The sequence below is a fragment of the Gambusia affinis genome, linkage group LG17 (assembly GCF_019740435.1).
Source record: "Gambusia affinis linkage group LG17, SWU_Gaff_1.0, whole genome shotgun sequence".
NCBI lineage: Eukaryota > Metazoa > Chordata > Actinopteri > Cyprinodontiformes > Poeciliidae > Gambusia > Gambusia affinis.
The window spans coordinates 14,554,792-14,570,075 of NC_057884.1; the positions used below are offsets into that span (position 1 = coordinate 14,554,792).

Genomic DNA, 15,284 nt, shown 5'->3' on the forward strand with positions numbered 1-15,284 from the left:
TAAGAATGGACAAAAATGCCAGTCTGTAAATGTAAAAGACTGGGAAATACAGCAGAATACTTTCAATGCATTGAGAGATATGGTTCTACAAAGTAGCCTAAATTGGGTCAGAAGGGTTAAATACAGATACACTCTACACTTTTCAATATTGTGGTTACAACTAGCACACTGAATTAGATTTCCAATTAAATAGATTTATAGATTCAAAGTAAATTACATTAATTCTAATTTGATCCCCGTTATTGAACAATGTAGTCAAGTTCAGTTTTTTGTCTTAAATGAAAAAAAGGGTTTTCTGTCTAATTAAACTCAGCCAGTTGCATCAAGACACTGACTTTGCAGCTATTCCTCTTCTGTAACAAGGATGTAGCGAAAGCATTCGATTTAATTGAGTTAACTTTGCAGATATACCCCAATCTGAGCCTGAATGTAGGGAGAGCAGAGAGAAAAACTCCCCCAGCATAATCTGGCTCTGTGTCAGCAGACATCTGCTACGACTGACTGGACGTTTGAAAAGACAGATAAAAACAACCAAACCCCCCCTCCACATTACACTGGTCCAACAGTACTTTCAGTGAGAATGAGAAAGCAAAAAATGAATGGCAGCAAAAGATTCTTTACGAGCTTAATCTATGAGGAACACAACTAAGCATATAAGCTCTGAGACAGTTGTAAATCAAAGAAAGCAAAATGTTCTAAACATAATTTAAAAAAAACTTATTATTTTTCTTTCATGTCATAGTTATCTGGCATTTTTGTTGGTCAGTTATGCAAAAACCCATTAATACACAACAGGAAAAAATGTGCAAAAAATATTACATATTAAAATTTAAGGAGTAATACTTTTTTATATGTTTTGATGTAAACTGCCTGCTATTTGAAGTTGCTCAGTATTTCTTGCACCTTAACAAAAACAGTGACCTCCAGTATGCCATAGAGCACGTTGCAGCCACCACTATGTTTTGTTTGGGTTTTGTCTTCTTTCGGTGATGTTTACTTCTGTTTCTGCGCCAAACACCTTTTGGAAATCTGGCCCAAAGATCTCACTTTGGTTCCTTCAGACCAGACCACGTTGGTAGACAATATCTACCACATTTCTTTGGACAATGTTGAGTTTAGTTGTGTTTTTTTTAAAAAAAGCAAAGGATTCTCTCCCATTCCCCTTCATCTAAGTTTTGATATATGGAAAATATATGATATTATTGACACTTGTTGAACATGAAAAGTTCAACAAGTTCTATCTTTTTTATCCCTTCAATTTAGGAACAAAGTGTCAGTTTCGTTATTTACCGAGTATTTTTACCATTCCCTTCTCAGTACTATGGGACATACTGTATTCATGATACTGCTTTTTGTGCTCTCCTCCAGACTGATGCCTTTTTATAGTGAGATAATTTTGATAATCTGTCACCTCTTCATGAACTATTTTGGCAAAAATAAATAAATTCTACTAGAAAGTCTTGTTACAATAGCTTAACTTTATTTCAGCTTCCTATAAGATATGAAGAGATAAACCCAAGAAGACTAATTTATATAAATAAATTTTTAAAATTCTCAAAATGTATTTTCAACTAAGTGTGTAGGATGTGCTGTGCACACTTCTGCAATCAGGTTGCTGCACCTTTTGTGTGTTTTTTTTTTAAATGTCTCAATTGATTTTAGTTGTTATTTGTTTTTTTGTTGATTTGTTCAGCACATGTGTATGATGAAAGATGAAATAAGTTTAAAAATTTCTGTAGTCTGTATTTTTAACATATTTCATAGAGAAATATGTTCAACAAAAATGTTATGGTAAATAATTTTGACACTGCATTAAGCAAATGGTATGTCCTTCCTGGAAATGTAATTCTTAGAATCAAAGTTGTTGTTTTTTCTTCTGTTTTGCCATGAACTGAAAGGTTTTCCTCGAATCTTCTTGCAGGAAGTAGGATGTCTATCTTGGGAACAATGCCCGAAGAGCAAGTTTGAACACTTAGCATCCGATTGAGCTTTCTGCGAAGTCACATAGGCTTGAAAATCAAGGTCCACAGAACACCTGAGAAACAAGATACAAGTTAGGATGGGTTGATTATTGTAATGTTGGCGATGGTACATAATGTTCTCTGAGTCATACTGTAAACACGTCAACTGTTGTTCTGTCTTAGTCACATGTATGGTGCATACCAAATAATCCAAAGGTGTTTAATGATTTAAGAAGGAAATCATTCATTTTATGCCTCTACACATAAAACTCTGGAGAATAGCATGTCACAGTCTGGTTTCCATAAAAATGGAAAAACAATGTCAGGACGAAACAAAACAGGAAAACAGTCTGAGCCGGTGATGTTGGGCACATTACAGAAGACTTGTCACTCATTGAAGTGCATCCAGCTGGAAATGATAAGAACATTCATTCAAACAAAAGTTGTTTTCTTTGGTCACTGCTGGTTTATATATGGTCAACAGAGATGCATTCTGTCACATAAAAGCATTGCTCAATAGGTAGAACAAAAGACACAGGGCAGATTTATTGTCAACAGAACAAAGGGCCCTTTGTGTTTGGGTTTAACTATTTGCCTACTTTTCCTCATTGTTTATTGACATCACACCTTTGGGGATCAGGGCAGCTTTATCTATGCAAAAGTAAGGGTTATAATTGTAATTGTTTCCAAGCACCGGAATGACAAGAATGCCAATAACACTCCAACGTAAGTTTTACGGTTTTATAATGGCAATTTTCAGAACTTTGTCCATAATCTCTAAAGATATAATTTGTGTCTTCTTCAGCTCCCACCTTTCCTCAACGTAGCAATTAACCAATTTGAGAAACCTTCTTGTTTACCTTGACTCAGTGAGAAAAGCAGACTTTATAAAAACAAGGACACAAACTGAAAACTGTGTTTCTAAACTGCAACCTCACAGTCTTATGATGCTGAAATCCACCACAGCCTGAGTAACAAACACATGATCTCAAGCAACACTGTAGGGTCCAAATTTCTTATTTTTCTGGTCTCGTGTCTTTTAGTGCAGTAGTGATTCTTTGGCAAAACGCATGTTGTGTTTTAATTTAACCCGATTCTTTGTTGCATGAACTGATGAAGCTAATTTCGTAAGGATGCTTTACAAAACCTTCATATCTCTTAAGCTTTTCAGCATTTTTTCACATTATAAAATCAAGATTCAAATGCATTTGAGAACATATTGTATAACTGTAATGGAAAATTTTATAGGTTTCTTACCACATTCGGTGCTCTTTTTACTTTATATTTCTGTTCTCACCTTGCAAGGTTTTAATAAAGTTCTTATTTCCTTCTCATCCAGACTCTTGTTAAAATAATTTTTTCCACGACAATAACAAAGCAACTGTAGGATATTTGTGAAGAGAGAAGAAAATACTTAAATACAAATTGGAAAATGTGTTGTACATTTACATTTGCCCCCCCCTCCCCTCACCCTCTCCCTTTACTCTGATACACATAATTAAAATCTTGTCACTTTCCAAGTAATCTTACTTTTAAACAGAGTCCAATCTTGTGATGTTTCTTTTCACATGGTAATAGCATCATGCTTTGGGGAAGCTTTAGCAGGATCAACAAAGTAATGAGAAATGATGACAACATGGATGGCACAACAGTCCAGGAAAAAAATTTAATAAAACTTGCTAGAAGCAGCAAAAGAATTGAGTGGCTGAAGGTTTACTTTTCAACAGAACAACATTACTAAACACACAATGGGATGGCTTAGATCTGGGTATAAAAAAATTTCAAAATATTTTGAAAGATAAATATTTGAAAATACCCTTCATCCAGTCTGAGCAGGGCTACATTCCGAAGGAGATGTCATGAAATGAAATTTCATTTGGCAAATTGGTACAATAACTTTCATTCAGTTATGCAATTACGTGCTTATCTAGGTCAAGTAGATAAAGTCCAAATCAGATACAATGGACTTTGAAATAACTAAAAAAATGTAAAAGACAAAAACAAAATCCAACCCACACACCTAAAACGTATAAATACTTTTCATGGTAAATGCAGAAATATGGGGCCAATGTCAGTTCTTGAGTGAGATCAAAGTAGTGTCATTCATATACGACGAGCGGAACTTTCTGGTGCAAGTTATCTACTTTGCAAATTAATTTTGAACTTTAGAAATGCTCTCCGATGAATCTCATTTACTGCGTAAGTGAAATGGCGCCCCCTGGCGCATATTACGGTAACAACAATAGCATTGTTTCTACTATCTTGCTGCTTGAGGTCAATTTTCATATAAACAAATTACTATTATTTATTTATTTAACATAAAATAAGCACAAGGGTTTGAGTTTATACATAGTTTTACATAAATAATGTAACTGAAAGTAAACTATATCTTTTGTAGGAATATTTTCAGTTTCGGTAAAGAGCTTGTTTATTAAATTTTAAATGAGAGGAGCTCCTTTAAATCTGATAAGGATTTTATATTACTGGTACTCATATTGAATCCCCTGGTCTCTATATCTGTCATTCCATTCCCTTCCACTGATGAGTCATGACTTGCAAAAATTACTTACTGGTATCCAGTATAATATTCTGTTTACCCTTAGAGGGAGTGTTGTTATAATTACTACAATTAGGGAGGCTCAGACACTACATTTTTGGTCAGTACAGCGAGATCTCTGAAAAAGTGTTCTCGCTCACTCGCTTTTTCTTTTTTGACACGTTGCAACCACAAACACGTGTATTTTATTGGGACTATGTGTGGTATACCAACTCAGACGAGTATGTGTGTGTTTTATGACAGGAGGCAGTACAACATTTCTTATTTTCTATTTAGAATCAGGCAAGTGTGTGGAATGCATTTGCAAGATTTGTCTTTCACTGCAAAATCAGCTGGAAATATTTGGGGTATGTCACTTTTAGAGACTTTTAGTCACTTTTAGAGACTGAAATGGAGCTTGGATGGAGGACATTTTGCTCTTGCAACAGATTCTCAGTTGGATTTTATTTTTCTCTGTTATGACAGAAAAAGGATTTGATCTAAACCATCTTGCAGTATTCCCAGTCAATATGTTACTGAAAGACAAACCACTGCCCCCTTTTGCAGTCACTATACAGATTTTCTTTCAAGATTTATCTTCCCATCACTTCTGGTCACCTTCCTTGTCTCTGCTGAAGAAAACCACACCCACGGCTTGATGCTGCTACAAACATGGTAGTGTGATGGCAAGAAGGATGTGGAGTTTCAGTTTTCACAAAAGGGCAGATTTATGTCTAAAATTTGTTCTCTCACCAGATTCTCCCACCTGAGCCATGTAACTCGAGGCAGCTCGTCTGCTCTCCAACTCCAAGAAGATTTGCAATTGTGACTTGCTTTTTTCCATATTTGGATGACAAAATGAACACCAATCTGTTTTGTCAAAATCTTTGTTGTACTGTTTTATAACCTAACCCTGCATCAAACTTCTCTGCAACTCTGTCTCAATGACCTGATTTTTTAGTAGTCATGATGCTGGTTGTCACTAATGATCGCTGACATTGGTACATAACTGCCACCAAGTAGCATGGAGTGTGGATGTAGATACTAACTTGTGGAAGGGAATACTAACTATACTTTGTCTGCTGTCTTATTGTTTAATGGGACTTAGGTTATCCAAATCACTGAACACTGTATTCTTCAAACATATCAACATTTCCAAATAAAACACACAACCCTAACAAACGTTTAAAAAAAAAAAAAAAAGTATAGATATTAAAATAAATACACGTTTTGTCTTCACAATATTTACTGTTAATGTATTAGCACAATGTGTTCTTTAAATTGTGATTTAGCCTTAATTGGCTATATAGCAAACATTTCATCATTCAAACTTGACATCCTAAGCAATCAAATCATTCGTACTATGATTATATTTTTGTAAAATAGTAAAAATGTTGGCTAAAGATTTTTTTGTTTGTTTTTTGAACTGTACCGCTTGAGGGCGACTTTCACTTCCTCTTTATATCTTGTCATTTCTGCTTTTCTAAAACACCGATCCTGGATCAGGTTTTACATTTCAGCTTCCTTTATTTTAAAATAATGAGTGTTCGCAGGAAAACGTGGGACAAGCAAGCTGATCCAGGTTCAGTCTGATGGGAAAAGCCTTCTTTGAGGGAAGATGCGGACATACATACATGCTGGCACTTAAGCGCCTGAAGCTTTGACAGGCATCCCTCTCGACCAATCAGAAATGCAATATACCGCTAACTTCCGCTCAGGAAGGCGGGCCTTAGGAGTGGGCGTGAAAGACACGAAAGGAAGAGGAGGTCAAATGAGATGGTAGAGTTTGGAAAGCGTGAGTCTGTCATAAGGAGATATAACCAAGTTAATAGACGTCTGGTGTGATTATATCGTTTATGTTGCACATTTTTATGTTTCAGTTCGAATATAAGAGTGGCGTCAGAGGGGTTTGGGTTCCTTTGTTTGAGGCGAAATAGTTAGTATGAAAGCCTGCTAGCTAATGCTAACGACACATGTAGCGTGTTCACACAGGGGTTGACAGCAAGAGTTGCTACCAGAGCGAAGTTATGACTACTGCTAACTAAACCCCTGCTTCTTTATACACACAGAGGTAATCTATGGTGGTTATTTTTGAGACGTCCGGTTTGTTTAAAAAGTTAGCTGGGTAACGTTGCTGCTGCATCGTCCTGCCATTGGTATTTATCTCTGGGACCTTGTGTCACGGTCACAGCTGTCAGTCATGTTTCACTCCGTGCCCCGACGTCCCATCTGCGAGATCGGAGTCAATACAATGCGGCTCCAGAGCAGCAGGTCTCTCGGGTGTACAGTGGAGGAGGGCATGGAGAAAGTCCAGAGGTTCCCGATGCTGGGCAGGAACTTGGGCCTGCTGCTCTCCTGGCTCCAGAGAGCAGGTGTGGGCTCCAACAGGGCCTCGGGTCAGAAGAAAAAAAAGGGACTGCTGTCCATATTTGCTGACCACTGTGGCTTTGTGACCGGTCAAAGGCTACGGCGGGCCTGCCAAGTGGGCGAGCTTTACTCCAACCTGTACTCCGAGCGGACCAGGTGGACCCTGGTTGGCAACATTTGGCGCAGACTTCAGAACAATCACGCCCCCACAGGGAAGCTTGTGGCGGCTCTGGCTGGGGTTTTCTTGTGGGAGAGTGAGAAGATACAAGATGAGGAAATCCGCAGGTGAGGACTCCTTGCACTTCACCCATGGACAGTTGGGATGGAGAGATATTATTAGGGAACTAAAACAGTCACTTTGACAAAGAAATTGCCCTCTCGTTGCAAAGTCTTGTAGCTAGAGAAATTAGTTTTAATGCATTTCCATGTATATTTTCAGAGCAGGATTACCTTCAGTAAAAATAGCATGTTATTTACATAAAATTGTAAAATAATTTGTAACATGGCCATCTTATTTTTATTCGTAACAAAAAAGGCACCAATTTGCTCCTAAGATGGTCTATTATTTGAGGTGAGTTGTACCCTTTGAGATTTCAATTAAAGATATAAAGGGCATTATAAATGAAATTATTAATAATTTGTTAAAATTTAGAAATAAACATATTATTTAAGTATGTTGTATATATTACAGTCATAGTTTTCAACTGTTTATTGTGCTGAATATAACAAGTATAACAAGTTGATAGTAACTCCATAACTACTCATTAACTAGCTGGACTTAATATAAAATGTTGTCCTCACTAAACAAGGTCTCCAATTGCAAAGGAGACCTTTGAAGCAATATTTTGGAGGCTATTATATTTCAAGTTGTTGCAGTCATGCTGTTGTTGCCAACAATATTGGCCTCTGTATGGACATTTGCTGTCAACAGCTGATATAAATCAGCTATGGGCAGCATTTACTGCAAGATGGTAACGCTTGCAGTAATCTATGTCACTTTATGTAGCTACAGGAAACTAGTTACTCTAGCTTGTTCTCTGGCATTTCATTTTCAGGATTTTAATCCATAGGAACTGTACGACAGAAAGTACTAATTCTGTATTTATTTTAACATTAGTATACATTGATACCTGTTACCGGCCCATGCCTACTTGTAACCAATCGGTAACTGCAACCCTCAGTGAGTTGGATTGATTTCCCTGTGAGCTATCGTGTGAGCTGTGACTTCTGTGCTAATCCTGTTTTGACACTGGCATTTCTTAAAAGATGTGGACTCGAGTTGGAAGCCATGGAAGCTGTGAAAAAGCTATGCACACAGACTAGCCATAAGGCCGCGCACCAGGAAGGTGGCTGGGAAGTTGTGGTGGACAAGAAGGATATCAGAGTGTGGAAGAGGCAAATTTCCAACACCCAGCTCTATGAATACAGAGGTCAGTATGGTTGCTATCTGACACCCAAGTTTCTGATGGGCACGAAGGACAACAATCTGAGTTGACATTTTTGTTCTTGTTTTTCTTGCAGTATTGGGATCCTACAACGATGTCACACCGAGACAGTTCTTCAATGTACAGGTAAACTCTCATTAATCTCATTATGTTCCACTTCGTCTGTTTCACATTTAGAAGAGCAGTCGACTGAATCTACTACTTGGAAGCTCATAGAGAAAGATGGGTTTGGAAAAATGTTTTGTAAGTCATAGTTTTCAAATTTCCAAAAGTGCTTTTTATGCTGTTTGATATTCAAGTGAAGATAACCCCACCGAGAAAAGTGCCCTAATTCAAAAATATAAAGAGCTGTTTTACTCTTTACTTCCCTTTTGTGTTAAGAATAATCTGTATTCAGTATAGGTAACACTTGTCTATATTTTGCAAGTTTAAGTGTTTTAGATTTGTTAGCTGTAGCTCATTTTAGCCCAGATGCCAAGAAATCTACATATTCCTTTATGACACTGCTGAATAAACTGTCAACTCCCACTTCTGCTGTTTCAATAATTGTTGATTATAAAGATAAAATCCAGCTAAGATAATAGTTTTGTACCGAAGAGTTTTAAAAGCCTAAAATTTGGAACAAAAATGCCGAGTGCCACCTCAGGGTGGTACGCTCTCATCCACTGGTGGGTTTGTGCCATGCTAGAAGCATGAAAATCTGGAAAATTTCTGTCTTTTTCTTTTTTATATATATATATATATATAGAGCTATGCGTAGCATCAGAATCTAACAGAATTGCGCTTTACATGGCCTGATTGATTCTCGTGGATGCAAACACACTAAATTAGCATTTTCTTTTTCGCAACATTTTTAAATAATTCGCTCAAAGTTTGTATCGTAAGGTTATTGTAAACCATAAATGCTTTTTCTGTATTTACTAACATTTTTCCCCTTTCCCTCAGTTGGACACTGAGTACAGGAAGAAGTGGGATTCATTGGTCATCAAGCTTGAAGTGGTTGACAGGGACGTCAACACGGGCTCGGAAGTTGTGCACTGGGCGACACACTTTCCAGTAAGTCTGCTGCTTATCCTCCCCGCAATGTTTTAAGTATTACAAACAAAAAAATATCACAATTTTCCAGTTTTAGAAAGAAAATTGTCTTTATTGTTCCTTCACAGTATCCGTTGTTTTCAAGAGACTATGTTTATGTGCGGCGGTATGATGTTGACGTGGAAAATAACATGATGGTCTTGGTATCCAGGTGGGGCTCATAGATATTTGTATCCAATCGTAAACTTGTATGGTATTTTGTACATTTACAGACATAAACCAAATGATGTGTGTATCTCATAACTTGCTGTATGTTGTTGTTTTGTGTAGAGCTGTGCAGCATCCAAGAGTCCCAGAGACCCAAGAATTTGTGAGGGTCCACTCATACCAGTCAAAGATGGTCATTCGTCCTCATAAGTCCTTTGATGAGGTTTGTAATCAGTTCAGCTATTTCAAGCTTATAAAAATGTGTGTTTTGAAAGTTTGTATTGATTTGTCATTTTTCTTCACAGAACGGGTTTGATTACTTGCTGACCTACAGTGACGATCCACAGACGGTCTTTCCTCGTTACTGTGTGAGCTGGATGGTGTCAAGTGGTGAGCTCTTTTTCACTGTCCTAAATTGACAGTTTCTACATTTAACTCTTGTTAGCTGTACCGTCATTTAAAATTTATTCACCTTACCAATTTCATACACAGAGCTGAAATGACCACCTTCACTGTCTTGAAAAGTAGATTTTAGGGGTTTCAAAAATGGATTATTTAGCAAATGTTTCTACATTCTTCTCTGTTCTGTTAATCAGTCTGAATAATGACTAACAGTGCATAATAGCAAAGTTGCACTATTAATCTTATTTTACTGCTAAAAATAATGTGCAGTGACAATTAATCTAATCTAATTAAGGTTATAACTAAGTGAGCTCAGGATCTTATGATCTTGACGTAACTAAATTGGTATTGTGCCAAAAACATGATTGGGAACTCATCATTTTGTTGTTAAGCTGTAATCAACAACATACAAACTAGCATTATGTGGATATAGTAATTAAACAAGGTTAACCTGAAATCCCATTTTAGGATGCTGAAATATAATCAAATTGCTGTTACTAAACCATCTTGAGATTTAGTGTTTCTCCAAACACCGAGATTGGGGAAATGTTTTCTTAACAAAATATGACTTTGGCATTTCTCTACAGGTAAGAATGTTATAAAAATTTAGTATAATTCTGGCGCTGAAGTTTGAAAAGACTTCAGCGCCAGAATTTCCAAAGGTAAATTATTTTCAAGAATTTACCTTTGGAAATTTTTGAAAAGTGTAGAAACCCTGTATACAGTGTTGTTTCCTCAACACTTGGCCGTCGCTCTGGTGATTAAAAATGGATTTGTGCCAGTTTTAAAACTTAATGCTTTAAAAACACTGAAGCTAAACCTCAAAAATTTTATACATACATCAGAAACTAAATAATATTTCAGAAAATTTGGGGAAATCTTGGAAATTTGAAATTGCGACTTTATAGGAACCCTATCCATGTTTATTATCTAGGTTGTAAAGTTTTTTTTTTTTTTTTTTAAGTTTTGCGTTAATTGCATATTTATCATATGTTCCTGAGTAAAATCGCTGGTGATCTCCCTGCCAGGCATGCCAGACTTTCTAGACAAGCTCCATACTGCTGCCTTGCGGGCCAAGAACTTGGAGGTCGGGATTCACGACTACACCGGCGTCATCAAATCCAGCGAGTCCAACCGTCAGCCGAGCCAGGAGCGCCTAGGTGCTGAAAACACACACACTGGTGGTCCTGGTCACATCTACGCTTGAGACGGAAGTCGTCCAGGAGTCAACTCTGGCATGTTTTAATTTGCACTTGAGTCTGTTTGAAGTCCTCCAATGAAACCTTTAGGGTACTGTTACAAAAGAACCCCTTAACTGTCACCCCAAACACACCCACATGTAAGCCAATGGGGCCATAAGGACACCGGTGTCCTCATGACAGTTAAGGGGTTTGCAGTCCAACATGCAGACACACGTAGATGCCGTTATACAGTTTGTGAATGAGGCAGCCAGAATATGATGGATGGCATTACTATCCTCGTGGAGACAAGGTGCAGACTGATGATGGTGGTACAGTTTTGGTATCCAGCCAATCCCGTGTCTCTCATCAGTGTTTGGCAGTGGCGTGTCTTCTGTAACTATAAGATCCAGCCAGCTTTCCTGTTTGCGAAGAGGCTTTTGCCAAAGCACTGTTTCTCTCTCTTTTCTTTTTTCAAAGCTCCATGGAAAGTCATGTGGTTTGTCTTGACTTTGATACAGGGAGGTGAATATGACTGAATCCTGGTGGACTTTATCACTGAAATGCAAGGCCTTGACCCAATGAACCCACTGCCTGAGGAAGAACTGTGGCCGCTGTGAGAAATGCTTCACAAGAGGTTCCTGCATTTCATGGATGAGGAGGTTGTAGTTTTTTTGCTGCACAATAGGGTCATTTTACTGGATAAGGGGTTGTATGTAAAAAAAAAAACAGAAAAAAAAGCTTTTTCTTTTTTTCTTTTTTTTTACATACGAAGAAGAAAAACCAGAGTTTGTAGTCATCTCAGTGTTCAAAGCTGCCAGCCTTCTGAAGATATTGCAGTCTTTCAGCAGTACAGGCATAGTGTCTTACAAAAAACGCATAAATCCTCATTAGAAAAGGTACTAAAGTGGTTGTAGTGAGGAGGTTGTACAAAAAGACAAAGCAGTACCCTGCATAGACCGTGCCACATGACAATTTATCTGGATGTATATTTAAGTTCTCATTTCAAATCTTGTTTTTTGCCTTTCTCCGTTTAGTTTGTTTTCAGTCTGTGAGTTACGTGGTTTTCTCCTTTAGTGTAGATCTGGCACGCTTATCGTTTTTATGTGCAAAAAGCTTCACAATACCTAACCCGAGTTTCAATTATACATTTTCTTTTTTTATGCAGGTTCTGCTGAAACGTCATAGTGTTCTCCATCAATGTTTTTAATGAGCTGTATGCAGGGTCTAATGAATGTACAAAGTGAACCACATGCTGTGGACTGAAACCTTGCCTAATTAAACTGTTTACAGCTTGTTAATCTGACACCGACATGGTGTTTAACAAAGCCCTCCATGTTCTACTAAATTGTTATGTTCACAATTTGTAGTTGATGTATCTGAGTGAATCTCTCGTTTCAGTGTAATTCAGTCTGCTTCTTTTTTTTTTGTGACAAAATCTGATCCTTAATTTGTTTAATTCAGTGGTGAAGCATGTCCTGCTTTTTAAATAAACTTATTAGTGTAAGATGAGAGAAATTTGATGTATTGAAATTTAAATGTTTGTTTCTGAAGCAGTCTGTCATAATCAAACTGAAATGTGAAAATCTCAATCCAATAAAACATATTTGCTACTGTTAAATGTGTGCATAGATTTTTAAGTCTTTCCCTCAAGCTGTTCAATCTTTTTTTGCTGTTCTTATTGGCCCTTTATTGCAAAAAGTTTAATTTAACCTCATTAAGTAAATGAGGAGCAGTTCATGTTAACCATTTTCATTTATTATCAATTGGAGTTTGATAAATAAAATGAAATAACTTGAATTTGGAGTCTAACCAGATCATCTAAACGTCTTTGTCTGTCTCACCGTCTTTAGCTTGAGAACAGCTTTGATATATCATCCTGCCAGAGAAAAGGACAATCAGCGTTGTCTCTGCTAAACCAATGTAGTCCAGTCTAATGGGATAAGGTATAAACCTCGTACTCCAGTCTGGGTGAAAGGTCGGAGAGAAGCTTCAGAGGCGCCTCGTGGTTTTACTGAAAGCACTGCTGAATCGATCAGCTGCTGAAAAATACTCTGTCATGCTACAAAACCTTTTGTACATGATGCTAATTTTAATGTATTTATTTAGTTTGACCATTAAGCCAAAAACTAAAAACTAAAACAATAAATGCGACTTGATTTTTACATTTTCATCACCTTTACTACGTCAATATAGACAAAAATAAATACTGAGCATTTTAATTTACACAAGAATTTTCTTTTTGGGTATATCTTGATTAACACTTTTTAAAATACAATTTTAGTTAAGGTGGTCTCAGTTATTTAAAAAAAATTTCATGAATGTAAAACTAATGCATATTATACATCCTTCTGAAATATAATTTTTAATTTAAACACAACACACACACATTTCCTGGGGTTTCTTCAGTAGCCGAGGGCATATTTGGGCTTGAATAATGTATGTGAATTAAATAGAACAGTGTTACAAAAAATATGATATATTTAGATATATTAAATACATATTTTTGATCATAATAAAGGATAGTATATTCATAGGTAGTGCAACCTCTATAACCACAATACATGATTGGTTTATTTTTGCTTATTTCTTTCTCCTTTTTGAATAGAATTTGTTTTTTCATTCATTGTTTTGCTGTATACAGATTATGAAGTCTGACAGTGTGACAGACAGATGAGTAGGCCTTCAATACTTTACTTTATATTTGTAGTTTGCTTTTTATGCTTGATAACATTTGGTTTTTTATATGCTTTAAATAAGGATATCATTCTTTCATGCATGCAGCAGTCAGAGAAATGATTTTGGAGATGGGAGCAGCTCAGGGCGCCATTCATTGTTCGCAGCAATTTTGTTTCACCCCTAGATACATAACTCTTCCATCTCTGTCCTATATTTATTTCTTACTTTTTTGTACATATTACCAAAGCAGAAAGAAGTGTGCATTAACATTTACAAGAATACTTCATAATTTTCTCTTAGTTTCTGTTCTGTACACTATAAATACAAAGTAAATATCAATTCTGACTTTTGCACTGGTGGCTTACAGATGAAAATAAGGCGATCTTGTATTCGTCTGTGCGTGTCCTGTTTTCTTGATCTCTAAAATTGCTGCAGTTTTATTGATTTTCTTGACTTTATTTTGATGAAGACATTTTGACAAGTCAGACAATGAACAAAATCAATGCAGTATTGATTTAATTTCCCAATGGCTAAAGTATCTGGTAGTTATAATCCCCCCTTTTAACTTAATGTCAGTGTCATGGGTTACTAATGCTTATCAGTAATTGTTGAAATGTTCTCAATATGACCTTCAGAATAAGAAAAAAAAAGAATAACAAGACAAAAAATATAGCTGAGGAGTTAGTTTAAAAAAGTACATGAAGTTTTGATGATGCAAGTTATTTTTATTCATGTAAATATTGAGGATAAACCTGTGAAACACTTTCATGTTACATATTTATTACAATGTATTTCTCCATTAAGAAGTTCACCATTTATAGTCCAAGGGTTGTCATTCATGGTGATTTTTAAATTAGAAAAAATATATTTGTGGTTCTTATTTAAGACAAAATGAAAAAAGAATTGGCAAAATATGAATCTATTACAATAGGAAACACAAGGAAATAAGGAGTCTGGTTTTCACAAATGAAATTTATTGATGCAGAGTATCAGTTCTGATCAGACAACAACAATAGAACTTAAATAAGTAGCTGAGCTCGGGATAGAATAGATTAAAGTAATTTCATTATTAATCCAGGTATATAAACTCATCCTGAACACTTGTGTTTCAGTCTTTCTGCAGCAGTGGTTTGATTTACGCCTCTGTGATGCATCTGCAGTCCTGACAGGCGGAAGATCGTTTTAATGTACGACCTCTAGACACTGAAATTATTGGACGGAGTTAAAAGCCACTGAGCACTTACTGTAATTGATCGTTTCTATGAATGGGACATATTTTGACCACCCAGCTTGTAGATAATGACAGCTTTATCTGTATGAATAATTTTAACTGCATGACCTCTGTCCCCACCTCCATCCAGTTTATTCAACTAAAAAAAAAAAATTAACACACAGAGAGCATTTAGTTTCAATTTATTAGTGATAGTTCTGAATTTTAATGTGCATCATGAAGTAAATCAAGACACGTTGATTA

General features: G+C 36.3%; 1 protein-coding gene across 3 annotated transcripts; it reads left to right on the forward strand.

Annotated features, from left to right (window-relative positions):
• The first annotated feature begins 6,223 nt into the window (after positions 1–6,223).
• Positions 6,224–12,752, forward strand: stard7 (StAR-related lipid transfer (START) domain containing 7). Of its 3 annotated transcripts, none has more exons than XM_044144154.1 (9): positions 6,224–7,149; positions 8,131–8,294; positions 8,386–8,435; positions 9,255–9,365; positions 9,473–9,555; positions 9,675–9,774; positions 9,857–9,941; positions 10,982–11,113; positions 11,653–12,752. In XM_044144154.1, the coding sequence occupies exons 1-9, from the start codon at positions 6,698–6,700 to the stop codon at positions 11,658–11,660; spliced, it is 1,185 nt and encodes a 394-aa protein (XP_044000089.1). In that variant the 5' UTR covers positions 6,224–6,697; the 3' UTR covers positions 11,661–12,752. The 3 variants fall into 3 exon arrangements, with proteins under 3 accessions (XP_044000089.1, XP_044000088.1, XP_044000087.1); XM_044144153.1 differs by having other exon boundaries at positions 12,300–12,752; XM_044144152.1 differs by having other exon boundaries at positions 6,225–7,149; positions 10,982–12,752.
• Positions 12,753–15,284: the final 2,532 nt, after the last annotated feature.

Bases quoted from the DNA above. Each gene is read 5' to 3' on its own strand.
- stard7 (XM_044144152.1), top strand. From the start codon at position 6,698: ATGTTTCACTCCGTGCCCCGACGTCCCATCTGCGAGATCGGAGTCAAT. The intron at 9,366-9,472 runs GTAAGTCTGCTG...GTTCCTTCACAG, and splicing joins ACTGGGCGACACACTTTCCA to TATCCGTTGTTTTCAAGAGA. The intron at 9,942-10,981 runs GTGAGCTCTTTT...TCTCCCTGCCAG, and splicing joins GAGCTGGATGGTGTCAAGTG to GCATGCCAGACTTTCTAGAC.